We start from the raw sequence: 26387 nt of genomic DNA, 5'->3' as shown, positions 1-26387 counted from the left end.
TAACGTTTATATCTCCGCCAGACTGTCAATTGTTCATTTGTAAGATTGGCGTCTCTTCCAGTAGCAATAGAGCAATGTAGCGTTCCATCGGCTATCTGTGCATCTCGCGCAGTGTTTGCGTTCCATCTCTCGGCGCAGAGGCTGCGGCGCGGAACGCAACGATCACACGCGCGATAGCTTTGAGCGCTCATATCGCGATCCGGGACTGCCATTCCGTCACGCTGCCCCTACACTCAGCCACTTTTGAATTTTTCATCTACAATAGCTCGCTTTTCTTCTCCCATCTCACTAAGGTCACGAGTTAGGGCACGATCTATTGTCGCAGAAAATATGAATAAAAACAATAGGAATACACGTATCCCCCAAGTCGACAATCATTCTTTTAGTTTTAAGTCGTTACGCAATGGAACTACGACCTCGTTTACGGGAATGGAGGAAAAGTTCAAGATTTTTGCAAAGCTGTATTCACTTCACATGTCAAGATGTTTATCAAAACAACGCATCGTCATATATTATCGTAATAAATCTTGTAACAGTTACAAAACTGTGTCCACGTTTGTAATTATAACATGATTACGATACTACAAGATTGGTAAAAATTACATAAATCGAGAAAAATATATTTATTAAACAAAAAACTATACATTTTGTGTGATATACTGTTTCGTTCATTTGATTTTCTGTCTTATTTACTTAAACCACTTAATTGGCCAACCTAAACTAAATTACATCGTTGACTCTCCTTTGGTCACATTTCGTTTCTTTTCCCCTAACTTTGGGGTGACCCTCTTAAATGTATAAATCTCCCACATTTACACCTACACTCCAGATCCAAACGATTGTTTAGATTTCTTATATTAACTTTCTGGCTACATTCTAGACAATATTTCAAATAGTTCAAATTATTGTCATTACGTCTTTGTGATTTTTCTGGGGCTTGTTCTTCCAATGTATGCTGAAACAAATCATTTTCGGAAAAACTGTTTCCATTGACGTCGTTTAATACTCCGGGCATCTTAACTTTAAAGAGTGTATTTTCATAGTTGCTCCTAGAATTATCAGTTTGTTTACTTTTAAATTCATTACGTTGTTGCACCACGTTGTTTGCTTTATTAACTGTTTTAAAATATTTTCTATCATCAGTCGTTTGATCGTTGATCTTGTTATAATCATTAATTATATTATCCACCAGATTCTGCCTTCCACTTGAATATATGTTTTTATTACTTTTTACTGAGGATTTTATCGCATTTTCATTTTCTTGGTGATACTTTGAATGAATATCACTATTACTTTGTATGTTATATTTATCAGACAAATTATTATTGTTCCTATTTATTTTGTTTTGCTTCCTGTGTTCATCGGAGTATATAGCACTCTTTTTAATTTGATCTATTGGCGTTTTTTCAAAAACATTTAAAACAAAAGATCTATTTAAGTGTGAATTCCCTGGTTTAGTATCAACTAAATGAGTCTTAGTAGGTATTTTCTTCCATCGCTGATTCACAAAAACAAAGGATCTTTCATTTATATTTTTATCCTCTTCTAATCCCTCGCTATATAATTCCTTCTTTATTTTTTCTTCTATATTATGATAGAGAAGGGAATCATCTGTTTTGTCGGAATGATTCGTTTCATTTTTTGATTTATCCTCATCCAGCGAAAACACTGCCTCTCTTTTTGAGGTCAACATTTCTTTAGTGAATTTATATACCTGTAATAAACCAAAATTGATTAAAGACGTGATTTATTTTAAGTAATTCATGCGTTTATTTTAAGGCAAAACGAATTGTAAACGAATAAATATGAAACTATTTTTATGCGTTACGAATTACAACTGTGACCTCCCAAATGGCATTGCAATTTCAGAAATAAACAACCCTTTATTAGTCGCAAGAACAACAAACGATGATATTTATTAACCCCACCAAAGTATTTTAGTGCAGTAAGTTCTGAAATATTGTAACTCGGAGACGTTATTACTCACCTCAGAGGTACCAGTGGTAACGATAAATCCGGAACTAAGTCCAATACACAGGGGAACTAGAACAAGCGCATTTCTCATTTTCCAGTATTTCGAAACAAATAAGAAAATAGAAAACGGAGTACACTTTCAAAAGACAATTACGAAGGGTATTAAGTATTTTCAGGAACGTTTGTTTCAAGCGCTGTGATGAGTTGCACTAACGGTTTTCATGTCTCGTTATGAAAATAAATTACTGTTTGTAATTTGTAATTGTAATAAAAATAAACAACCACTGGTGTTTGTTTTGGTGTTAGAAATGGCATCATCATTACAATAAGAACGATGACGGTAAATTTTAATGGTGGGCTTGTGTATCATTGGAACAATAACAATTTATAAGACGTAATCGTATGTCTATTCTTCGTGATATCTCGCACTGAATGCTTGCACTAACAATACACCAACTGGCTGTCTTACATAAAGCAACCATCGTCGTTTCCAGGAATTAGTTTCTATTGATGTTTCGTAGAACTCCTTTATACATAGAATTGGTTACAGAAGTCCATGGGCAACGACGACCTAGTAGAGTTGATTAGTAAGGAATATCATAAGTCAGAGTAGTTCTGTTGTATCGTATTCTTCTGTTGTCTATATACTTATATATACAATATTATAAAGAGGATTTGTTTGTTTGTTTGATTGTAATGAATAGGCTCAAAAACTACTAGACCGATTTTAAAAATTATTTCACCATTCGAAAGCTACATTATCCACGAGTAACATAGGCTATATTTTATATGAAATATATTTGATAAATAGATTTTAATAATAAATAAGTTTTCCGGGTCAGCCAGTATTATATAGACCAGTTAAGTAATAAATAAGAAAAAAATAAAACTTTTTCACAAAAATGACTTAAATAAAACATTTGTAACAAACAAAACGAAAAATAATTATTCTAATGTATGAACATGTGTTTTAAAATGAGAAAGTACAGTCACTTCATAATTGTAACAATTGACGAGAATTCTCGTCTTGTTTCCGAGTACCATCTTAAACTAAGCATCTAGTTGGGGCGCGGAGCAACTTTTTGTGACTGGATGAAAAGACAGGTCCATAGAAAGCTTCAAAGCCGTCCAAGTCCTACTTAAGATGATGAATTAAGAGCCTTTTCAAGCCCGTTATTAAGAGATGTCTACAATATTTTCTAACATTATACAACTCTGGGGAAATTTTATAATTAACTTTGCTTTTTAAAAATTTCAATATTACGGAGTGGATGAGTAAATTAAAACATCTTTATTTTGCTAAGCGCACTTAAGTGTTGTTGTGAAATGTCATGGTTTTATAAAAAATATTGTTATATAATGTAAAATCATAGAAGGTTATGTAATTTTTATATTATTGACCTTTATGCGTTGCAGATTTCATTATCCTATCATGTATTGGATGAGAAAAGTTAGAAATAAGAGACTTCAGTTGAATATTCCTGTAAGCAACGAACAGGTAAGTAGCTATTCAAAACACAATTATATTTTAATGTGACTTTATTGAGAATATCGTAATGTTACATTAAAATAACGTAATGAGGCATTCGAGTTTTGAATATTTACATTTTTGTGACTTTAAAAAATTGAGTATCTTTAGTTCTGGCCGAAGACTGCCATAATCTCGTCGAGGAGCATGTGCATTTCGATGCCGTTATCAGCAAGAGTCTGAACCTCCTTCTGGAAGGTCTCATTCTCCCACAGAGCGGACCAAACGTTGTCCCATTCCTCGCTTTGGAGATTGTCAATGGCAGTTCTGAACTCCTCTTCCTCGGCCATCTTCTGGTCGAAAAGAGCCTGTAACTTAGCCTTAGGGAACTCGGCGATGGCGTCTGTGATGAAAGCGCTAAGGTTTGTTCCACTGATCGTGTGGCGAGTTCTTGGGACAGCTTGTTCTGGAAAAAAATACCAGATTAAATTTAAGTTCAATAAATTTAAAGTAGAGACACGCATCACTTTGTTTTTAACAATTATTGAACACCTTTCTTTTCAACCGGGATTCTTATAAAAATATTTCGATTGCCAATGACTACTATATTACAGATGTTTAGGAAACAACTAATTTTATAGGAGGACTACAATAATATCTATAATGTTTTATCAGTCTCATAAATATGTGATTTTTACAAAATGTTAAATTAATAATTATATAGTTTAAAAACTCAAAACCACGCTAAAATCGCTCAACGAAAATCGTTAGTATTGACGATCAAGTGAATGGGAAAAGATATTAAAATCGGTTTTTGACAAATGTTCAAAATTTGAAATTCATTGGACCGTTCAAAGTGAGTAAAAATCAAGTTCAAATATTCCCTTACATACAGGTCAAGTTAATAAAAGCGTGGTAAAAATAAATGTTTATCAACTTACCAACTAATTCGTTAAACATGTCGATGAAGAACAAAATGTCGATGTTGTCATTTTCTAAGAATTCAACCACCTGTTAAAAAATAATTGTAACATGATTATTATTTAATTTAATTACTAATCTTAAGGACATCAATATAAATAAAACATACTTAAATATCTTATGTAATGGTATACAATTTACAATTAAAATAATAATAAAACAAAAACGATTTAAAATTAAAATAGAAGTAGGTACTACAACTACTTCATTAAAACGCTTTATATAAATCTTACTAAAGTCAGTTTTATGATTGTACTAGTACGTAGTGCTATTATAAGCTGTGAAGCCAAGAAGAGCTGCTACAATTATGACATCGTAACGTTTCAACTTACCGCCTTGAATTCAGGCAACGATTCCATTTCATAAACGAGCTCCTTGAAGTTTGTGGTCTGCACGTAGTCCAGGGATGCTCTGAACTCTTCGAATTCGATGTAGTGTTCGAAAAGATGATCAAGATCGTCTCCGGCTTCCTCGAAGATGATGTTCATGAAGTCATCGAAGTGTTCGTGGAACAGTTTCCTTGGCTGAGGAGCTGAGAAGCCAAGAGCCAGCACGGCTAGTAAGACAACTGCGACCTTCATGTTTAACCGAATTGTTGCTTGAATTCAATGGATGCTGTAACTTTTCTCACCTTTTTATACTCACTGTTATCAATAACGATACCATATCAATAGCTATCATGTTTTGAATCAAGGAATGGATAGCAACCATCAAAAATGTCTGACATGACCGTCTTAACATGTATTATTTAGTTATCGCTCCGTTTGTTCGGAAATTCTAAGCACTCTAGTAAGATTAGAAACTGATGACCTGCCTACTTTGTATTAAGTGCTTACTTTAATATCATGGCTCAAGGAAGTAATGATAAACACTTTTTTTTTAATATTTCACTGGTATTAGTGAATGTTAATATAGGCCTTCTTTTATCATAATATACAAAAATGCCGCAGACGAAACCGCGAAATATTTTTTTGATCACCCGAATGTTGCGCCTTCTATGTTTAGTTTTAAACGGCTGTTTTTAATAATAAATAATTGACAAATAATACGCTTATCAATCCATTTCTGTTGGTTTTGATTTTGATTATTATTATGGTAACTCAATAACTATTTATAATTAAAAGTGTGATATTTATAGGGTTATTCGTTTTTAAATCTAATAATTATTTACATAATTATATTCTATGAAAATGTAATATTAAAGGGATATGAAAGCTATAATGTGGATTTAATAATATGGATGTTTTATTTAATTAATCAAAATGTCTTTAATCATAATCATAATCTTTATTTGCTAAATAAGGTAGAATGGGTGTTAAGACAATGTATAATATCTTCTTATTTTGCCTTTAAGGCTTGCAAATATACAGTCAGGTATGACAAAATTATTTCCAAGATTATTTATAATATTAAGTAACAATTGTCAGATTCATACACACATCATAATTATTATTTACAAATAAATGTCAAACATTATCTGTCATGCAGTTAATTAATATAATAATAACACATTCACAAATGGTCAAAAAATTATTTTAGGCCGTAAAAAATATTTATTGGTTTTCATTTTTAATAAATCTATCAATTATAATAATTTGGGACTGGATGTTCCTTGACGGCTAACTTTTCCAAAAACCTTTATATTTTGCACGTACTTTTTTCAATGTGAATATACTTATTGAGAACAGAGCTTAATTTACCTTATAATTCTAAACATTTTCAAATAGTGTTAACAATATTATTCCTATTATTTAATTTTAATTTCATGCGTTTTATTTGTACATGGCAATTTAATTGGTACAAAGCAAATAATATTCCAAGACATCAGAAAGTATGAAACGAAAAGTGGGTATGTTTAAAAATCATTGCGCAATAAATAACATTCTGTTTTCTCACGATTACAACGCAAAATACTGTTTAGCTAAAATTTGATATTGAATAACGATGAGCAACACGGAAGATAAGACGTCATCAATTTTATCAACGTCAGAGTTATCCGCGGATGATGGCTTCATTGATGACTACTCACATCTGAGGCTTTCGTATTATCAAGCGAGGAGCTTCGAAGACTCGATGACAAGTGGCATTGACATCCATTATGACCCTAATCTCACGGAGGCTGACGTAAATACCACTTGTGACAACACGGTTGAAGAAATACAGGAGCAAGAACGTAGGAAGCTTCGGGAGTACCATGTTTCTCAAATACCTGACCTTCCGCCTCCAACTTTTACAATGGCTTCGATTGTATCGTCTCTATCTAGTAAGATGAATTCAGGTGGGTGCTTTTATATTCAGTCAATATAAGGTGAATTAATTTGGATTTTTTTTTATAATATAGTAGCAGACGAGCATGCAGTCCACCTGATGGTAAGTGGCTACTGCCGCCCATGGACATCTGTAATCAACCCCAGATAGGATTACATATTTCTACCTGAGGTCGGCCACAGATGCGCCGCTACCCCTGAGGACTAAGCTGAAACGCCTCGGACAAGTCTGTCTCCCTTACCACACCCTTCAAACCGGAATACAGCAGCGCCTAACACTGCTGTTATTAGGTAGAAATAGGTGTGGCGGTGGTGCCACCGGAGTCGAACCACAAAGGGTTCTAACTCCGTTAAAAATAATAAAATAAAAATAATAATATAACATTATATTTAAAAGAAATTCTTAATGGCTAGTTTAAAGGTGTTAGAACTTTTCGTGGCTCGGCTGCGGCAGCGCCATCAATGTACCTTTTTCTGATTAATAATAACAGCTGTTGCTAAAGATGCTGTATTCTTGTTTAAGAATTGTTTTCACTTAATTATTCTTATATGAGGCGTTGCAATATAATCCAGGAATTCATCTCTTATGAACTTTAATTGGGGTACCGACTTTATTTAAGTCTTAAGTCTATGTGCAATGACCACTTAACATCAATTTGGGTGCAAAATTAAAGTATTTTTACGTATATTCTTATAAAATTTATCTAAGTGAGTGTTATACACACATCTGTTATCAACCTAAGTATCTAGTCTTAAGAAATAGGTGTGGCGTTTTACTGCCGCAGTAGAATAATGAATAACGCTTAACAAAAATAATGCGTTGAAAATAATAAATGTGTTACAATCGACCTTTATTTCATTCACATATGTTTATTACAGGTCAACATAATTTCAAGTACGAGTCTCAAATTGAGCATGGTATAAATACAAATGGGCGTGATGCAGAAAATAGGTTTGCCCCGAATCGCAGGTCGACGTTAAATCCACAACCAAGAAAATAAATCAGTAATCTGTAGACTGTAGGTATTCATAGGTAATGTTATATTCGCTAAAAATCATAATTTCGCTCTCTCTCATTTTTACTTTATAAAAATTGAAAAACTACTTTATTCATGTTTCTTAATTATTTTTAATGTTATCGAATAAATGTAATAATAATAATTTAATATCAGAAAAGATATTCGTGTTTTCTTTTCAATTTATTTCAGTATCTTTTTCCAAAACATATGACTTATTAAATACAATACGTTAGTAAGTCTTTTATGGTAAATCGATTATTAATTTCAACTCTACTACCTACATCTTAATTACGTTTTTTATATGAACAAATGTTCAGACCTGTTTAATAGCAAGAGATTTGTTTGTAAGTGACCCTTAGTTTCCAAAGAAGTCTATTCCTATTCGCTTCAGCTCTCAATTTTTAACACCGTACACATAGATTAGTAAAGATACTTCGCCGCCTTGAAATTAAATGAAGCCACAAACAGCTTATTAGTAAGTTATTTTTTTTAATTCTTGACAAATAAAAACATTTTTAGAGAAAATTTACGTATGAATGACTAATACTGCGTAATTTGCGTAATAAATAAATAATTATTTAAAATATTTTAGGGACATTTTAGCACGAAGGCGTGGCAAAACATTTTTACGCAACTATTTCAATTCTCAAAACTGGGTACATTTTCCTGTTAAGAGTGAGTAATCTTTACTAATCTATGACCGTACACAGTAAAACCAAGGACGAAATTAGTAGAAAGAAATCGTCAGCGCATCACAAAAAGAGCACAAAACATGTAATTACTGAAGCGGTGATTTCCCAGCGGAGCGCAGCTATGCAGAAAACAATTCTCGCTGCTGACATTTTTTACAATTTACTAATATTTTTTATCTGTGCAAAAATATTGTGACACAGATTAAGTATAATATCATTATTTTTTATATTAATAGTAAAATATTTATATTAATAGGAGATTATAAAATATACCTAGATTTATTATACGAGTCATTTTGAACTTACTTTACGTACTGATTCGATATAAAATAATAATAGTTATTATTCGCCGTAATCATCATCATTCAATATAAACGGATTTTTTTAAACTTTCATTAACCTAATTAAGTTATTAGATACTGTTTTAAATGGAATATAAGTAAGTAATTAATTTCATGGATTTAAATACACTGCAGGTTAAATTATTATATTATTACAAAGAAGTGAAATATAATCAATGAATAAGAAAATTACTTACCCATATTAAATCATGATAATAAAATTAGGTAATTTCACTCAACTGGCAGAAATCTATCGTTTTAAAGGAAGAAATAGCATTGTGTATGTATACACACGTAAGGTAGGTAAGTATTCTTAGTCTTAGGGATAGCTCAACGCATATTCTGTGACTGACAATCCTATTGGAATTGTTGATACAGATGTCCACAGGTGGCTGTAACTTACCACAACATGGAGTAAGTTTTTGAAGGTGCTAGAACCCTTTGTGGCTCGTCCGGCGGCACCACCGCCACACTTATTTCTGCCTCATAACAGCAGTGTTAAGCGCTGTTGTGTTCTGGTTTGAAGGGTGTGGTAAGGGAGACATTTTCCGAGGCGTTTCAGCTTAGTCCTCAGGGATAGCGGCTCCTGTATCTGTGGCCGAGCTCGGGTATTAATATCTAATCATATCTGGGGTTACAGATGTCCATGGGCGGCAGTAACCATTTACCATCAGGCTGACTGCATGCTCGTCTGCTACTCCTATGTTAAAAAAATATATATACTCATTTGCTGATATATAAATCTGGTTCGATATTGTAGTCATTAAAAAGCATCGCTGTCGTTGCAACAAAACGTGTAACTACTGAAGTTAGTGATTTCCCTTAGGAATACGATTCTTCTTTCGTTGGCTTTAAAACCACAAAATAATTATTTCTATCACAGAAAAATAAGGTAAGGTTTATGATTACAAAGTATTTGTTACAATTAATATTTTATAATAAAATAATATGTACCATATTTTGTATGGATATAAAATACAATAGGGAAACGAAATCAAAATACAATATAAATAAATAATAATAATTATTATTAGTATTACAGATATAAATAAAATAAAAATGCATTCAATCATAGTTGTATTTAAAAACGTTATTTATTTGCTAAAGTATGTAGTTAATAACCTTTTTATTACCTATTATGCTAATTTTTAATAATATTTTGGAATCCTATGATATATGTTTTACATACAGACATTTTACTTATATGTAGGTAGGTCTCTAGGTACAGGGAGTACCGCAACGCGACCGTGGCGCTTCAGACTGCCATCTCTGATAGCAAGTCTCGAAGCTGGTCGGGACTCCTGGACGAGCTGGATAGGGACCCATGGGGGCGCCCTTATAGGTTGGTGCTTGGAAAGCTGCGTCCATGGGTCCCACCGTTAACGGAGACCATGGATCCCGACTTTGTCATGGTCGTTATGGGAAACCTGTTTCCTTTCACTCCGGATAGCCCCGATGCCGCGACAGGGCCGTCGGTACTGCCCGAGTGGACGGAGGAGTTGACAGTCAGTGAAACAGAACTAGGATGGGCTGTAAAACGGTTGGCCGCGCGAAACACCGCACCAGGCCCTGACGGAATCCCGGGTCGGGCCTGGGTGTTGGCCCTGACCGTCCTAGGAGAGAGAGTGCGGTCTCTGTTCACTGACTGCCTACGTGCCGGTCGCTTCCCAATGGAATGGAGGCAGGCGAAGGTGGTACTCCTCCACAAACCGGGCAGACCTTCAGACTCACCCTCGGCTTACAGGCCGATATGTCTGCTGAACGAGTTGGGAAAGCTTTTCGAGCGGATTATTTCCGCCCGTATCAGCAGACATTTGGCGTGCAGCGGTCCGGATCTATCCGACAGTCAGTACGGCTTCCGAAAGGAACGCTCGACTGTCGATGCTATACTCCGTGTTCGCGCAGTGACAGAGCAGGCCGTATCCAGTGGCAGAGTGGTTCTGGCTATAAGCCTGGACATTGTTAACGCTTTTAACACTCTGCCCTGGAAAGCGATAAGGGAGGCCCTCGTATACCATCGGGTGCCTCCCTATTTGCGTGATGTGCTGACGGCCTATCTGTCGAACCGGAGTATAAGCTATCCGGGCCGTTACGGGAGTGTCGGGGAGAGGCGTGTCGTGTGCGGGGTTCCGCAGGGGTCGGTCTTGGGGCCACTCCTGTGGAATCTCGCATATGATGTCGTACTGCGGACGGGGCTCCCTCCTGGTGTAAGCGTTATTTGCTATGCCGACGACACTCTCGTACTGGTCGAGGGTGAGTCTTTCGAGAGGACGGCGAGGTTGGCCGAACAAGGGGTGGCACGCGTTGTCGCGAAGATACGTGAAATAGGCCTTAGCGTTGCCGGCAATAAGACCGAAGCGCTATGGTTCCACGGCCTACGGCGGGGCGTGGAACCACCCTGCATGTCAGTGCGGGTGGGTGACGCGGATATCGAAGTGGGCAGGTGCATGAGATATTTGGGGCTCGTGTTGGACAGCCGCTGGCGCTTCGACGAGCATTTCGACCGCCTGGTCCCCCGGATTCACAAGGTAGCGGGTGCTTTGCACAAACTGCTGCCAAATCTAGGGGGACCGAGGGAGGAAGTCCGCCGCCTCTACGCAGGCGTCGTGCGCTCTGTCGCGCTCTACGGTGCGCCCGTATGGTCTAATAGACTGTCGGGCTGCCGGCGCCGCGCGGCCAAGCTGAATGCCGCGCAGCGTATGATCGCGATCAGAGTCGCACGAGGATACCGGACGATATCGTATGAGGCGGCCACAGTCCTAGCGCGATTTCCGCCCCTGGACATACTGGCGGATATGACCGCAGAGATCTTTTTCAAGATCCGCGGTCTCCGCCAGAGTGCCCACCCTCCTACCGATGAGACGGTCGAAGTGCTCCGGACGAGAGCCAGCTGGCGCGCCCTAAGACGCTGGCGTGATAGGCTCCAGGAGCCACGGGGCGCACGCCAACGCGTGGTCAGTGCGATCCTGCCCAACTTCCGTGCCTGGCTAAAGAGGAAGAAACGCGTCACTTACCGACTGACACAGGTGCTCACCGGACATGGCTGCTTCGGTGAGTACCTGCACAGGATAGGCAGGGAGGCCTCAGCGCGGTGCCACCATTGTGGACATGCCCAGGATTCTGCGCAGCACACGCTCGAGGAGTGCCCAGCGTGGCAACCTGAGCGGCAGATCCTGGTGCAGCACATAGGGCCGGACCTCTCCCCGGAGAATGTTGTTGCTGCGATGGTCCGTTCTGGCGAAGCGTGGGATAGCGTGGTCGCGTTCTGCGACCGCGTTATGCTCGCAAAAGAGGACGCCGAACGGGCCAGGGAGCGCGCCGATCCCGCGCGGAGACGGAGACGCCGTAGGCGTCGATAGCGCCCACTGGCGCGGTGTCCCTGTAGTTCCGGGACTAGAATAGGGCTACGGTATCCCCTGCCTGTCGTAGGAGGCGACTAAAAGGGGGCTTCCGGGGTTGCGGGCGGCAAGAGTGGGAGCTCGAACCGTCCAGCTAGCGACCCCGGGAAGGACGGCGGTATGTGTGGTCGCATACCGTCGTAAACACTACATGGTGTGGGAGGAGCGAAAACTGCTCCTCCAGGGTAGAGCCCGATCGGGGCATCGCGCTTGGAGGGCTCCGGTTGTGTTCCGTCGGAGATCCCGGAGTTCTCCAACAAGCGTTGAGGACGGCCACCGGGGGGGTTTTAGTGCGGTAAAAATCCCACATAACCCGGCGTCGCTCCCACGTCGTCGGGTACCTTTTGAAGGTTCCCCCCTCGAGAAAAAAAAAAAAAAAAAAAAAAAAAAAAAAAAAAAAAAAAAAAAAAGGTAGGTCTCTAAATGATGTTGGATTTCCCCGTTCGTCATATCATTATCAAAGAGAGAAAAACCGGTAAATGCCATCACAACAGATAAGATACGTAAAATAATAATTTGTGTTGCTGAATGACTTGACCTCTAACAAGGTTTCTATCAATACAGTTTTGTAAAAATTCAGACAAAAAAAAAAGACCACACCGTAAGCAACTTGATTTTGAAACGCAACTTTTATGCGTGGCTGTGAATGCAATAAGAGACTTCTATAAATTGCAGTAATGAACTTTTAATGTGATGTCCACAACTTAAAGAATACGATACAAAATATCCATATAATTTTGCAACATAATAACTTACTAAAGTTTCCACTTTCTACAGAACAAAATAGGTGCTAAAGTGCTTAAAGGCTTCTTTCATGTCACGCGTATTCATCCTGCACGCATATCCCACAACTAACCTAAATTACCTCGCTGTATTCTTCTCCCAACCTTTATGCGAGTCCGTATAATACGATCGATAGCAAATGACATGCATGCGGGTGGGACACGCGTAACAAGCACGAAAAGAAAGAGGGCCTAATTCTAAGAATTTGGTAAGCATCAATATTTTATTTGACAAGTTACGTCTAGCCATTTTTTTATCAAAGGATAAAGTGTGCAACTGTGCATCCACGGCCCAATAAATAAATATCTTAAAGGTTGCACACAAGTAGGTACAAAACAAAACATTTATTTTACTCCACATCTCACCTTAAAGGATAAGTAGAGCAAGAAACTTTAATGTCCGCTTACACTTTCTGCTGCTCCTGGCGGACCTTTTACGATCATGAAAAACACTCAGTAATCCTGAAATTTCTTCCTTCGGGAACACTATTTATAAGGTCTTAAAGCGAACTGTCAAAGAAGTAACCCCGGGGAACAAAGTTGGGAATGGCGGAAAACTTTTCTAACGTGTCTTTATTTCTGATTGTTACAACAGTTGGATAATGATTTTACTACGCTTTTACGACTGGTGCAGAGCAGTTGCAGTGTACTGCGTTTTGTTAGCAAGTAAAATAAATTTTAGTCGTAGTTGTAGGTATACAAGAATATATTTCGCGAAATTGGTTAAAGTTTTCTTATGAGTCGGTAACATATTTTTTGGTGATTTCAAAATAATAACTTTACACATGTAGTATCTATCTACTTAACATACCTACTTAATATTAAGATTTAGATAAGATGCATTCAAGATCTATGATCATAGAAGGTTTCTACTAACTTACAAATATTTATTTATAATTTGAAGATGTCTTCACATGTAGGTAATAGATTCCATTCATTATACTTGAAATCGGAAACTCTGCCACTATTTTACCACACTTTTCAAACACATTTCGCATATTATTCACCAGAATAGACACATTCGACAACCATCAAGTGGTTCTCGCCAATTCGTACAGAATGCAGCTAAGCTTCACGAACGCGTGGAAATTCGAGAGATCCGAGAGATTCGAGAGATTAGTTATTGGATTCTGTTGAAACCGTAACTGGTAATTCCTAAATGTAATTAACGTTGAATTCCGTCGATGTTGATTTGCACCGCAACGATGCACTATAACGCATCATTTAAGCGCCGATTTGCTTATTTCTAAATTCTAAATTTGCTAAATTCATATTATTTCTAAATTTGCTAAATTCATATTAGGCAGGTAGCACACGAGCGACAATTCGACAATTGGCGACCGTCGATTGTCGACATGAACTGTCGTTTTTGTATTTACTACGTAGCTTTCTTCTTAATTCTAAATGAAAGTTTTAAACGGAAAATCTCTTTAACAATATAGGTAGGTACCTACTTATCTTCCTAGCTAATAATGATGGCGATCGTTGGCGATGATTGTCGATGAACCGTCATTTGTGTATTGGCTACCTTTCTTCTGAATTCTAAATTAAATTAATAAATAAGAAAATCTCTTTAACGATATACTTATCTTCCTAGCTAATAACAAATCCCGGCGTACCAGTATAAATATATTTAACGTAATACACCTATACAGTACAATATTCCACAAAGCCCACACATTTATTTTGTTTATTAAGACCAGCCAGGCGTTGACAGATAAGAGAGCTTTTATTATAGGCACTCATAAGAAAAAGATGGCTGAACGTTAGTGCCACCATGTTGATGTTAGAAATTCTGGGATAACGTAGGCATTGACATTATTACTGTCCCACTGCTGGGCACGGGTCTCCTATCAGAATGGGAAGGATTAGGACATAGTCCTACGCGCAGGCCAAGTGCGTATTGGTAGGCTAGACTTCACCCACCTTTAATATTTTGTATATATCTCTCAGATATGCGGGTTTTCTCACGATGTTTTCCTTCACCAATAAAGCAAGTGATAAGTAATTTCACGACAGCTCTTTTCTAGACGACTCAACGGTCAGATAGCAGATGATACGTAAAAGAGCCATTTTTATCCTTACGGTATCCCGTAACGTTGCCCATATTTGATCTACATATACTGTATTGTTCCTACATTTCATCAAGTTTGGCGACACTACGGACAATATTAAAGAAGTAAGCATTGCCGATCTGCTGTCGCTTGATTGATTGCGTTGTCTCCTCGCACACAATTTATATGCTAATACCGCGAAGCCCGGTCTTTTTAAGGTTCCCCGCATTATGTAAATACACGAAGACTCACCTAATCCGTAATCGGACGTTCTCTAGACTGTTGTGATGTTTTCCGTTCTTATTAAGTAGCCTACCTATCAGCGGACATTATTAGGTTTTTTTCTATAATCATAGATTAATTATTTTATTAATCTTTATCTATAATAAAGGATTAGCAGACGAGCACACGTCCAGCTGGCATGTAAAGACTACTACTGCTCAAAGGACATCTGTAATGACCCCCAGATAAGGTTAGATTTCTTTATGAGGTCAGCCAAACTTATTTCACTACCCCCGAAGACTAAACTGAAATGCCTCGAATAAATATGTCCCCTTTACCCACACCCATCAAACCAGAACACAGCAACGCTTTTATTAAGCAGAAATATGTGTGGCGGTGATGCCGCCGGAGTCGAACTAGGAAGGGTTCTACCATTTTATGCTGTGTTACTTGAATCACCAAACGTAGTCTCCTCAAAAATACTTATTGAGACCAACCCGACAATTCCAAACATTAACTACAATATGAAATAGACAAATAGGTAGTTAGGCTTTGTAACTTAGGTACCTATAAGTCGGTAATAACAATAATTTATTTCCGATAATCGATAACTGTTTGCTATAAATTTGTCCTTAATTGCTTATAAATCGCATTACTCCATTAATCCTTACCAAACTGTCCAACTATCGCCGATAGAATGCACTAATTCCAATACAGCTTTACAACAATTCGGCGGGTTCTGCGTCCTTTAAGGCTATAATTCCCAACCGTTGTTACAATAACAATGTTACAAGTAATTGAAGTAAAACGTATTAATCGCCGAGATTAAATCTGTGTATCTATTTAAATCTAAATATTAAGTATTATTATTTATTACACATTGTTTTAAAATCCATGTTTTCCACGAATGTAAATTTCCATCACTTGCTATTTGAGCAACTCGGGAAATTACTCCAAGCCTCGCTATATTAGTGAGGACTAGTAAGACAGAAAATATGGCGTTCAGTTTTTAGGATTTCCCAACTATGTCGCATTTTCATACTAAAAAATATCTTAAATCATAACTACTAAAAATAAGTACATAGGTTATCTAAATACAAATTTATCCATTAAGACTAGGCACGAGGTTTAGATATAAAGACATCTAAACAAGAACACCCCATTCAGAACACTTAATGAATGAATAAACACTTGTGAACGCGCTTACTATTGACATGTCAATGTGAACATGGGGCGCGTTAATTGGCGCAACCTGTAGACGCACAAAGACAAGGGTTACTGGGAGATTCAAAGCGCTAAAAGTGAATGGTCTTGTAACGTAACATCTCGAATTAAAAGTCAATAATAATATAACTTATTTAAACAACCATTTCTTCAAATGAATTTCAGACTAAAATCATGTTGTTTGTTACTTTATTCTTTTTGCAAAGAGTAAAACTTAATCTACACACTAAGATACCACTGACCATAACATACAATTTGATTTCACCGCAATTACTGAGCGTACAAACGCTTTAATTTACATTCCGAAAGTGTAATTACTGACATGTCGCCGTGAACATGTGACGCGTTAATTTGCAGGGAGTAGAGCGGAGCCGACGGGTCGTTACTGAGCCCAACGTGTTGCTCCTGTTGTAGCAACGCTCATTGTGTAGCTGAAGCTGCATTTAGTGGGGACAAATTGAGATTTACCGATCAGTTAATCTTTAGTTAAACGCAAAGTACGTATGCCGTGCAAACATTTTCTTGTGAAGCAATTTTAATTGCTAGCATGTGACATGTGAAGAACACATGCTCGATATTAATTTAATGAATAACTATATATATCTTTTTTTATAATGTAAGAGTAGCAGACGAGCATGCAGTCCACCTGATGGTAAGTGGCTACTGCCGCCCATGGACATCTGTATTCAACCCCAGATAGGATTAGATATTCCTACCTGAGGTCGGCCACAGATGCGCCGCTACCCCTGAGGACTAAGCTGTAAAGCCTCGGAAAAGTCTGTCTCCCTTACCACACCCTTCAAACCGGAACACAGCAACGCCTAACACTGCTGTTATTAGGTAGAAATAGGTGTGGCGGTGGTGCCGCCGGAGTCGAACCACAAAGGGTTCTACCACCTTCAAAAAATATAAAGTAATAAAACTATATTAAGTCTAACCAGAAGTACTTTATACAAACAATGATTTTATATTAGAGTATCTAAAATAAGTAAACTAGTGGACAAGCCACCGAATTCAACAGATGAATAAACTATTTAGGACCCTTGGTGGGTCAGTTATTTATGAGCCAACACCATATAACCAGTATGTCCATATAAAAAGTTATACCAAGAAAAACATTAATCAAATAATACTGCCATTAGTGTTGTCAGGAGTGGCAACTCATCTGTAATTGTCTTCAAATAGAATCATAGAATTGATTATAGGTGTCCATGAGCGGCGGTTACCACAACAAAGGTATAACCTACTTGTAAAAATACTTTCAATATAACTTTCAGTTATAAAGCTTCAGTGAAATTAATACCATACAAACGAAATAAAACAAAATTATATAAACATTTCATTTAATGGAATGTTGCTTACAGAAGTAATTAAATTTGTAACTTAAAAATACTTTAACAGAAAACATAATTTTCACTTATTAATAAAACATAATATTTTATAAATACAGTTTATACATAACATAATAAATGCATTTATGCACTATGGACACAATTAATTAATGTGTCCAATGAATTAACAATTAACCATCAATAAAATTAATGAGAGCATATGTAGTATTTTAGAATGAACTTTAAGCCTTGTATTCATTAGGCAACATTTGTTTATAAACTTTTAAGGCGTTTATAAACAAGTTTACCGCAAACAATGTTTCTGAAACATTGCAGTCTACACTGCTTACGTAATAATTCATAAGTGTTAATAGAAAAAAAAATGTTTTGTAATGTAAAATGCTTAAGGTTCGAGTAAAATAAACGATCGTAATCTTCGAGTCCTGATTTATTACTGACTACTCAATACTTTCAATACATTCGATCATACTAATCATAGTGCATCGCATAGTACACCACAGTTTTTTTTTTATTTTCTCGGGAATATTGTGAGCGTAAAATATGCATCTTGGTGTCTACCTCCTTTTGAACGAAATATTCAATTCTGCAGCAATATCGGCCCAAACATCATTTTTTAAATTTATTTTTATATTCTTTATTTGAGACATCCCAAAGTATATTATACTGTTGATAAAGCTCTATGAGCATACGAAATCTGGTTGTTGGACCACACTATTTCCATGTTTTTAAACAAGCGCAACATACGTCAACATCTGTCAACTGCTGTTTATAAACTAAATGTTTCGCCTTGCTCCCCATTCAACGTGGGGAGCACAGCAACATGTTTCAGAAACAATGTTTCATCACCTTTGTTTATAAACTGTTTACAGAGATGATGAAACATTGATAAACACTGTTTATAAACAGTGTTTATCAATGTTTATAAACAAATGTTGCCTAATGAATACAAGGCTTTATCCTCTCACCACTTGCCATACATTCAGCAACAAACTCCCAAATACCATCCTACAGCCAATAATAGTTATTTAGCTACTTTTGATATCCTATGTGACAGTGTTCACACATGCTCCAAAACCGCTAAGTAATTTTAATTAAAGTGATTTTTTAATTAATTTTTCAAATAAAAAAAAGAATCTCTGCGTTCACCCAAGATGAACCTTAACCTTTTAGAAACCTTTTTAGAAACCTTTGTAACCTTTTCTATTTTTAGAGATCATGCAATAAATAAATAAAAAATACAAACATACATTTTGTGAACGTCTGTATGGTTACTTCTAACTTGAAAGACCTTTTACACCTGACAACTACAAATATAACCTTTTTTTCTGATATAACACTTGCAAGGACCCACTAATTGAACTATAGAAAATAGTCCAACCATCATTGATTACATTATCCTCTGTCTCCTGAAGCCAGTTCAGAGTTTTCTGTCAACCTCCCAGACAATAATGCTTGCAATTCTGTGTATATTCTTTCAAGCATTGGCAGCCTTGGCTTGGTGTACTGCAAATAGAGAAAAATAATTAATGATATGATATAATAAAAGACATGATATAATATAAGAAATATGTTTAATCATTTATCACTTATAGATGAATTTAATTAATATAGGCACAAATTAATATTTGCACAAATTGTAATGATTACAATTTTTAAACAAAAACCAATAAATATTTTTTTAATCATTATAATAGCAAGTAGTCATGCAATCTACCTAATGGTAAGTGTCAACTGCCATGCACATTTACCTTTCACAATCAACCCTAGGATAGGATTATAATCCTACCTGAGGTCAGCCACTGATACTTACTGATACTTGCTAAGGATTAAGTTGGTAAACATTATAAACGTGTCTCCCTTCACACACCCTTCAAATCAGACCACTCTTGTTATTAGATAGAAATAGGTGTGGCAGTGCCTCTGGACTTGAATGACAAAGGAGCCTACCACATTATAACTAATAAATGGAATATATATAAGGCCTTTGTAAGAACACTTTATATAAAAAAAACTTTATATAATATATGTTATAGCTATATAAATGTGGTTATTTATTAACTTCTTACCTTGAATAAAGGGATTAACTTTATATTCTCTGTTTCTTGGTTTGTGGGGTTAACCTTAACTAGTATAGTTAGGAAGTACAGAACTCGATTCTGAAAACAAAAAGTATAGCCAATACATTATAAAATATAAAAAAATTAAGACATTACATCCAAAATTGTAGATGACATGAAATTCAAAGCATTAAAATATTATCAAATGAAACAAAAATCACTTGTCAGCACTTTATTATTAGTAATGTACCTTACTACTTAATGATGAATAATGTTGGTTTTTTAAATACATATCTTTGTACGCTTATAGGTCCTACTGCACAAATAAAACATCAAAAATGGTATCAATTACTTACTAGTTTAATAACTTCATTTATTATCACATCATCTATGCTCGGCCATGGCACAAAATGATCCTCTTTCCCAACAACATATTTAACTGATAACTGTATGCCCACTGTTGGGATGACCAGGATACTCTCTGAAATTTTGAAAATATTGAAATTAAACTTTTGCAATTCCATTTTGCAGTTAGATTGATAATATAACACCATAGAAATTAAGAGTTTAATAGACTAGCCAAGTATGTTCTAACAAACTTTACAAATTAATAAGAATTTTACAAAGATTTTTATATCTGGTGATATTGTAGCGATAATAGCCTTTACTGTTAAAGCTAATGATAATTCATTGTATTCTAATATTAGCTAAATAAAATAAAATAAAAAATAAAATAAAAATAAAAATAAAAATAAAAATAAAAATAAAAATAAAAATAAAATAAATAAAATCGTTATTAAACGAACTCGGTTTCAAATATTATATTTTATGGTTAAAAGACAGAAATACTAACCTGACTGAACACTATGAGTTACCCAGAAGAAAATAATGAATGCTAGTACAATCAATATGATTAATGTAGTTCTAATACTTATTCTCACAAAACACAGTGCTAATATATTAAATAATATTGCTAGAATTAACGATTGCACTGGCCATATCTTCTTTTTAACGTTACTTTTATATGAAACAGTCGCTAACAATGATTTTGGTGAACTATCACGGGTTTCCAGCTTTAGTGTTAGGTTCACCCCGTTCACGTTTTCGTGGTCCATTATTCTATCATTATTCGACATTTTTAATTAAGTAATAAACTTGTTGTGGGGAAAATCAAAATATCCGCAATAACATCGAAAATGCGCTTCTTACAAGAAGTGTCATTGTCAATTGTGACAAATTGTCAAAAGTGTCAAATTGATCAAATTCATAACCTGGCGTTCAGGTATTTGTCCCCATTTTATAAAAATACGGCGAAGTGTTTTAAAAAATGTTTAATATTTGGATAAAAATAAATATTCATGCTAATATACTAAAATATCACGACAATACATTGCATCGATATTTATCATACTTTTTTTTTTGTTTACGAGGGGGAAACCTTCAAAAGGTACCTAGTGTCGTAGGAGCGACACAGGGTTATGTGGGATTCTTACCGCACTAAAACCCCCCCGGTGGCCGTCCTCAGCGTTGCCAAGAGGACTCCGGGATCTCCTACGGAACGCAACCGGAGTCCTCTGAACGCGTTGCCCCTTCGGGCTCCTCCTAGGTGAGCTTCAGGACTCACCACACCGTCTGGTGTTTACGACTGTATGCGACCACACATACCGCCGTCCTTCCCGGAGTTGCTTGCTGGACGGCTCGACCTCCCAATCTTGCCGCCCGCAACCCCGGAAGCCCCCTTTTAGTCGCCTCTTACGACAGGCAGGGGATACCGTAGCCCTATTCTAGTCCCGGGACTACAGGGACAGATACTTTTCATACTAGCATTAAATTACAACTAAACGTACTAAAGCGTCGTTTACACTGTCGTTCTTCCAAATAAAGCTTTGTAAGTAGGTACTACACTTATATAAAACTACGATTTGAGACCTCTTATTAGAGCTTAGTCGATCTCTCGTCTCGATCATTGGTCGCTCGATATTTGGATTTGATCTGTTTTCATAAATATATTTAGATCTATACCAATAGGTATTTTTAACGAAAACTTACATAAGAAACTGCATTATCTAATCAATAATACAGGTGAGCTACATCCTTGAGTAGAAACAAGAAAAATAATGTCAGGTGACTGTAACTATAGCAACAAATAGGGTAAATAAAAGTTTGTAAATGTCAAGGCGTTAGAAACTGCGTTAGTGCTGCAATAACTCAACTACAAGGAACGTAATAGGTGATATACGTATTTAATGGTAATTGTCATAAGTAGTGCATTACTAAGATATCTGGATTAAGTCTAAATGGATAATTTCGACAGCAATGCATGGGTTTTTGACTCTCTCGTCGGCTTTTTACATGGCCCGGTCTGGAACGTGCCTCTTCAAACATTTATTGAAGAAAAATCCCTGCGTAAGTTGTACAATTGTATCTTATATTAGTTATGAAACTTTATCCGACATAGTATTTCATTTTGGAGTAAATATCTTTCGCGTAATTTGTGTGCGCTTTCAATAAATATTATTAAAATGAACTGTTTATATTGATATTAAATAATTGCATTTATTTTCAGCATTTGAACCCAGTGACGATGGAGAAGTCGTAGATAAACCTGAGTACAAAAAGATCCACAATGAATATCGAAATCTGGTACTCTATCGCTTCTACCATAATTTAGATTGAATCCATCACAGTAGCGCCATCAACTTAACTTCCTTTTATGTCATAATAAAAAATAAAATAACGCTAACGCAATAACGCAAATAACCAACAATTTTATTTTAATGATATTGCTTGAACAATTTGCAGGTAGACGTAATGCTTGGTTCATTCATGGATGACATCGGAATAACGGCGGATCAGTTTGAGGCAGCATGTCGGCTTTCGGCTGGAGACCTCGCTGGTTTGCCTTCGTACTTTCACAAGCGCTTATTCGAACAAATCTGGGCTGCCAATGATTACGAGATGTTCGTCAAGATGATGACGCATAAGAATGTGGAGCTTCAACTACAGGTGAAGGACTTAAAGTCGATTTCTAGTTTCATGGGAGTAATTTCCCAAGTGACATCACTTTACTATATAATATTTGATGATATCTATAATGATAGGTATGGCAAATATTTTTAATTGTCATAAAAATACACATTCGCACAAATACTCAAAATACGGGTTTTCTTGGGCTAAGGCTACGTTTACATGAATATTACCGCAAAAACCTCGTTCACACATCTGGGTCGTTCACACACACACAGTTCATCATTCAGTGAACTGAAACATCACACATGTTTCAGTTTACTGTTTAGTGATGTGTGAACGAGGCCTTAATTTTGAAAATAAATTCAGTAATAATGGTAATTTCTTATATGCAGGCTTTAGAGCTGATAGAACAGCGTTACGGTACGATGCCGAGTTTATTTTCTATGGATCAAGAAGATTTGGATACCTCTAATAGCGACGAAAGTATCGACTGGCCGGACAATGACGACGTTATGACTGAAATAAAGAAGTAAGTATCAACGAATACACCTTTCCACATATTATCTTAACACAATACCTAAAAGGGATAGTAAAAAAACATGTTAAAAGTTTCACGACTCGCCGTATCGTAATCGTAATCGTGACTTCGTAATCAAGACTCCACGTGTTTAGATTATTCTTAGCTAAATTTTGATGGTCCTAATTGACCAAAACTATCAAACTTTTTACGTCGTGTTTGGGATCGAAAAAGTTGACTTATCATACCCCAATCTTTGAATTTTTTTGATTCGTTCAATGTACATTTCCAGATTGCAATTACAAGACTTTGATGACAAGGATGAAATAATCACGGTGGCGCCTGAAGAAGTTGTCGCTGAGAAACAAACGCTTCTTTCCAAATTGCATACTTTCGAAATGAAGGATGAGAAAGAGAAATTGAAACCGATAGCGGTGGAAAAGTTACAGAAGAATACACAACCAATGCCCCCTCCGCAGAAAATTCAAGTATCGTTACATATTTTAATAATTTGCTTGCAATTTACGATTATCACGCTTTTATTAGCTTGATTTGTATGTATGTATGTATGTATGTAACGGAATCTTTGAACTTGATTTTTATCCACTTTGAACGGTCCGATTAATTTAATATTTTGAACACTTATAACCGATGAAAATACACGATTTTAATAATTTTATCCCAATCACCTCATTAATATCGTAAGGAATCAGGATTAACGATTTTATCTTTGTGTGATTTTAGCATGGTTTTTAAACTATAATTATTTTATAGTAACTTTTCATGTAATGACGTACCTACTTACCTGTCTACAAAATTTTGTTGATTCTTTATTTCGTTCTAAATTAACTTTAACCATGAAAAATATGTAGTATTATTTCTTTATCTACCCGCGCATTTCTTTAAGCAATGTACGGTAAATTCCATTTCTACCCAGCTCTTATTGAAGAAAGTCTAGGTCTAAGTCTATAAATATTATGCAGACCATTAAAAAGAAAAACTTTAATTACTTTTCGTCCCTATATTTATTACTCACTATCAGGTAAGCGAAGAAGAGGTACGCGCTCGCCAGGAATACTTGAAACAACAGCGTGATAAACTACTGGCGCTGAAAAAACAAGTGCGCGAGAGAAGACTGGACGCTGTTGAAAATGTAGAGGAATCTAGAGGTATTTATATTCCCTGTTGATCTTGGAACGTAGAGCTTTGCGTGCGTGAAGTTATTTGAAGGTCCGTTTTATGGGGTATATTAATGTGGTGCATAAAAGTTAACTAAGAAAAAAATAAGACTCTTACCGCAAATATGAGCAACTAAATAAACCAGAAAATTATCAGGTTGGCTATACAAGATATTGAGTATCTTCCATTGAACTTAATAATAACTATCGATCATTCATTGTTTTTTTTTATCATTTCAACTAAAATTACACCTTCCCATCTGACCTCGATCCTACTTAACACTTTAGATAGAATTAAAATATTGCAAAAATATTCTGAGAAAACAGGTTATATATTTACACAGATGGCGAAAGTTCTCAACGTAGCGTATCACGGCCACGCTCAGCTAGAGTAGCTCAGGCGGTACTCAAAGGATCTGCTCCGGCGCCGCCTTCGGATGCTATGCAACTGCGGCGTGCTCTGGCCTCGAAGCTCAAGAGTGAAGTAGTTGAAAGTAGCCACTAACTTGATGGATACCGCTAGTTATGCTGGATTGTCGCTAGTAGCAAAAAACAAAGTGTGTTGTTGAGGGCGCCACTAGCGCTTAAGTGTGATATTAGAAAATACTCTATATCTTATATTTGATCTCTCTCTCCCTCTTAATATTTTAATGTGGTGGTAATCTACCGATTAACATTACCATATCTTTTTTTAGGTGGTTACAATATCATCGACTATAAGGCACCAAATTCTTTGTCATAAACGCACATTGTAGTACGTGATAAAATATTTTAAATAAATTATTTGATTCTTAAATGTGTACTTTTTTCTTCTAGCTTTTTTCATCATCATTCAAATTCATTTCTTGTATTAAGTACATGCTTTAGAAAAAGGAAGGGAAGTTGTATAACATGTAATTTTATAACTGTGTCCTGACTCGAAAACTTTGATACCATGTCATTAGTGCGGGTAGTTTCAGATGTATGAAACTAAGTTGAGTACAAATTGCTGTAACGTAACATGTAATGTAACAGAATTCCCATAGTGTAGACGCCTTTCGCGTACAAACCGTGCATACTACGCGCCATTAGTCGGTTTTATTCGCCAAATACAAAGGGGCTCGCAGTTTGCGCGGAGCGCTAGTGTCTGCGGCTCGTGTGTCGTCGTCTATACGGCGAAACGGTATTGTCTTCAGTGTTCTCGACAAACTCTAGTACATTCTCAAATTGTTCGCGCGCCGCGTCCACACTTATTAACTTTCGTGTTACAATGCTCGTTACGTTACAGCATTCTATACCCACCTCTAGTGAAACAGACAAGGAAATAAATCAAAAACCTTTTATAGTATTACCTTATATTTATATTGCTTACTTAACTAGTGACATAATAATAGCATTATAGTAAGCTTATTTATTTTACACAACTTGCCAATAGGTAAATCTATTTTAATTTTAATCTGTGTATAAATTAGTTTATGATGGTCATCCACCTAGACAGATAAAAAATAGTCATTATTACAGTCTACCTTCATCTAGAACTTCGTATTTTAAGGGGAAGATTATTTCAAGGAATATAAGAATCGTGTTATCTAATTGACAGCTATATACTATTATGTACGTACGTGGATGATGGCAGATTTAAAAATAAAGTTATTACATAAAACATTATATATTTACAATTATCTGACAAATTCATTCCACGTATGTAATAATTTAATTTCGTCTCGCATTTACTGTGCATACTTTCACTTTTGAATGCCTATTAAAGTATATTATTAAAATAAATTATTTGAATATATCGCATTGATATTTGCATCGGGAGGATCTCTTTTTAGAAACAGTAAATATTTTTGATAATAAAAGGAAATAAACTAAATAGGGTGCAGTTGTTTGTAAATCTTATAAACCGGTT

General features: G+C 36.1%; 5 protein-coding genes across 7 annotated transcripts; 2 read left to right on the top strand and 3 right to left on the bottom strand.

Annotated features, from left to right (window-relative positions):
* Nucleotides 1–663: 663 nt before the first annotated feature.
* LOC140742509 (uncharacterized) lies at nucleotides 664–2172 on the bottom strand. Its single transcript, XM_073073404.1, has 2 exons — nucleotides 1988–2172; nucleotides 664–1714 (listed from the first exon to the last, which is right to left on the bottom strand). Exons 1-2 carry the CDS (start codon nucleotides 2063–2065, stop codon nucleotides 770–772), a joined length of 1023 nt encoding a protein of 340 aa, XP_072929505.1. The 5' UTR covers nucleotides 2066–2172; the 3' UTR covers nucleotides 664–769.
* A 1387-nt stretch (nucleotides 2173–3559) lies between these two features.
* On the bottom strand, nucleotides 3560–5063 carry LOC140742508 (protein G12). The gene is made up of 3 exons (XM_073073402.1): nucleotides 4756–5063; nucleotides 4384–4453; nucleotides 3560–3908 (listed from the first exon to the last, which is right to left on the bottom strand). The coding sequence occupies exons 1-3, from the start codon at nucleotides 5002–5004 to the stop codon at nucleotides 3610–3612; spliced, it is 618 nt and encodes a 205-aa protein (XP_072929503.1). The 5' UTR covers nucleotides 5005–5063; the 3' UTR covers nucleotides 3560–3609.
* Nucleotides 5064–6166: 1103 nt separating this feature from the next.
* LOC140742507 (uncharacterized) lies at nucleotides 6167–7868 on the top strand. Its single transcript, XM_073073401.1, has 2 exons — nucleotides 6167–6701; nucleotides 7570–7868. Exons 1-2 carry the CDS (start codon nucleotides 6368–6370, stop codon nucleotides 7689–7691), a joined length of 456 nt encoding a protein of 151 aa, XP_072929502.1. The 5' UTR covers nucleotides 6167–6367; the 3' UTR covers nucleotides 7692–7868.
* Nucleotides 7869–18731: 10863 nt separating this feature from the next.
* On the bottom strand, nucleotides 18732–21069 carry LOC140742831 (uncharacterized). The gene is made up of 4 exons (XM_073073866.1): nucleotides 20685–21069; nucleotides 20188–20312; nucleotides 19841–19930; nucleotides 18732–19277 (listed from the first exon to the last, which is right to left on the bottom strand). The coding sequence occupies exons 1-4, from the start codon at nucleotides 20965–20967 to the stop codon at nucleotides 19167–19169; spliced, it is 609 nt and encodes a 202-aa protein (XP_072929967.1). The 5' UTR covers nucleotides 20968–21069; the 3' UTR covers nucleotides 18732–19166.
* Nucleotides 21070–21850: 781 nt separating this feature from the next.
* Nucleotides 21851–25292, top strand: LOC140742833 (cilia- and flagella-associated protein 36). 3 transcript variants are annotated; one of them, XM_073073870.1, is made up of 8 exons: nucleotides 21851–21913; nucleotides 22146–22237; nucleotides 22398–22474; nucleotides 22634–22837; nucleotides 23194–23330; nucleotides 23611–23806; nucleotides 24361–24487; nucleotides 24841–25292. In XM_073073870.1, the coding sequence occupies exons 4-8, from the start codon at nucleotides 22643–22645 to the stop codon at nucleotides 24999–25001; spliced, it is 816 nt and encodes a 271-aa protein (XP_072929971.1). In that variant the 5' UTR covers nucleotides 21851–21913; nucleotides 22146–22237; nucleotides 22398–22474; nucleotides 22634–22642; the 3' UTR covers nucleotides 25002–25292. The 3 variants fall into 3 exon arrangements, with proteins under 3 accessions (XP_072929971.1, XP_072929970.1, XP_072929969.1); XM_073073869.1 differs by lacking the exon at nucleotides 21851–21913 and adding an exon at nucleotides 21920–22061; XM_073073868.1 differs by lacking the exon at nucleotides 21851–21913 and having other exon boundaries at nucleotides 21920–22237.
* The last annotated feature ends 1095 nt before the right edge of the window (nucleotides 25293–26387 follow it).

The sequence above is a fragment of the Epargyreus clarus genome, unplaced genomic scaffold, assembly GCF_041222505.1.
Source record: "Epargyreus clarus isolate Ecla_fem2 unplaced genomic scaffold, WU_Ecla_fem_2.2 ptg000006l, whole genome shotgun sequence".
Lineage (NCBI taxonomy): Eukaryota > Metazoa > Arthropoda > Insecta > Lepidoptera > Hesperiidae > Epargyreus > Epargyreus clarus.
The sequence above is the reverse complement of the archived record's forward strand: the minus strand, read 5'-3'. Positions and strand labels throughout refer to the sequence as shown.

Bases quoted from the DNA above. Each gene is read 5' to 3' on its own strand.
- LOC140742509 (XM_073073404.1), bottom strand. From the start codon at position 2,065: ATGAGAAATGCGCTTGTTCTAGTTCCCCTGTGTATTGGACTTAGTTCC. The intron at 1,715-1,987 runs GTGAGTAATAAC...GGTTTATTACAG, and splicing joins TTACCACTGGTACCTCTGAG to GTATATAAATTCACTAAAGA.
- LOC140742508 (XM_073073402.1), bottom strand. From the start codon at position 5,004: ATGAAGGTCGCAGTTGTCTTACTAGCCGTGCTGGCTCTTGGCTTCTCA. The intron at 4,454-4,755 runs GTAAGTTGAAAC...ATTTTTTAACAG, and splicing joins CGTTGCCTGAATTCAAGGCG to GTGGTTGAATTCTTAGAAAA. The intron at 3,909-4,383 runs GTAAGTTGATAA...ATTTTTTTCCAG, and splicing joins CATGTTTAACGAATTAGTTG to AACAAGCTGTCCCAAGAACT.
- LOC140742507 (XM_073073401.1), top strand. From the start codon at position 6,368: ATGAGCAACACGGAAGATAAGACGTCATCAATTTTATCAACGTCAGAG. The intron at 6,702-7,569 runs GTGGGTGCTTTT...TGTTTATTACAG, and splicing joins ATCTAGTAAGATGAATTCAG to GTCAACATAATTTCAAGTAC.
- LOC140742831 (XM_073073866.1), bottom strand. From the start codon at position 20,967: ATGTCGAATAATGATAGAATAATGGACCACGAAAACGTGAACGGGGTG. The intron at 20,313-20,684 runs GTTAGTATTTCT...TCAAAATTTCAG, and splicing joins AACTCATAGTGTTCAGTCAG to AGAGTATCCTGGTCATCCCA. The intron at 19,931-20,187 runs GTAAGTAATTGA...TTTTGTTTTCAG, and splicing joins TAAATGAAGTTATTAAACTA to AATCGAGTTCTGTACTTCCT.
- LOC140742833 (XM_073073868.1), top strand. From the start codon at position 22,129: ATGGATAATTTCGACAGCAATGCATGGGTTTTTGACTCTCTCGTCGGC. The intron at 22,475-22,633 runs GTACTCTATCGC...AACAATTTGCAG, and splicing joins ACAATGAATATCGAAATCTG to GTAGACGTAATGCTTGGTTC. The intron at 23,807-24,360 runs GTATCGTTACAT...ACTCACTATCAG, and splicing joins CCCCTCCGCAGAAAATTCAA to GTAAGCGAAGAAGAGGTACG.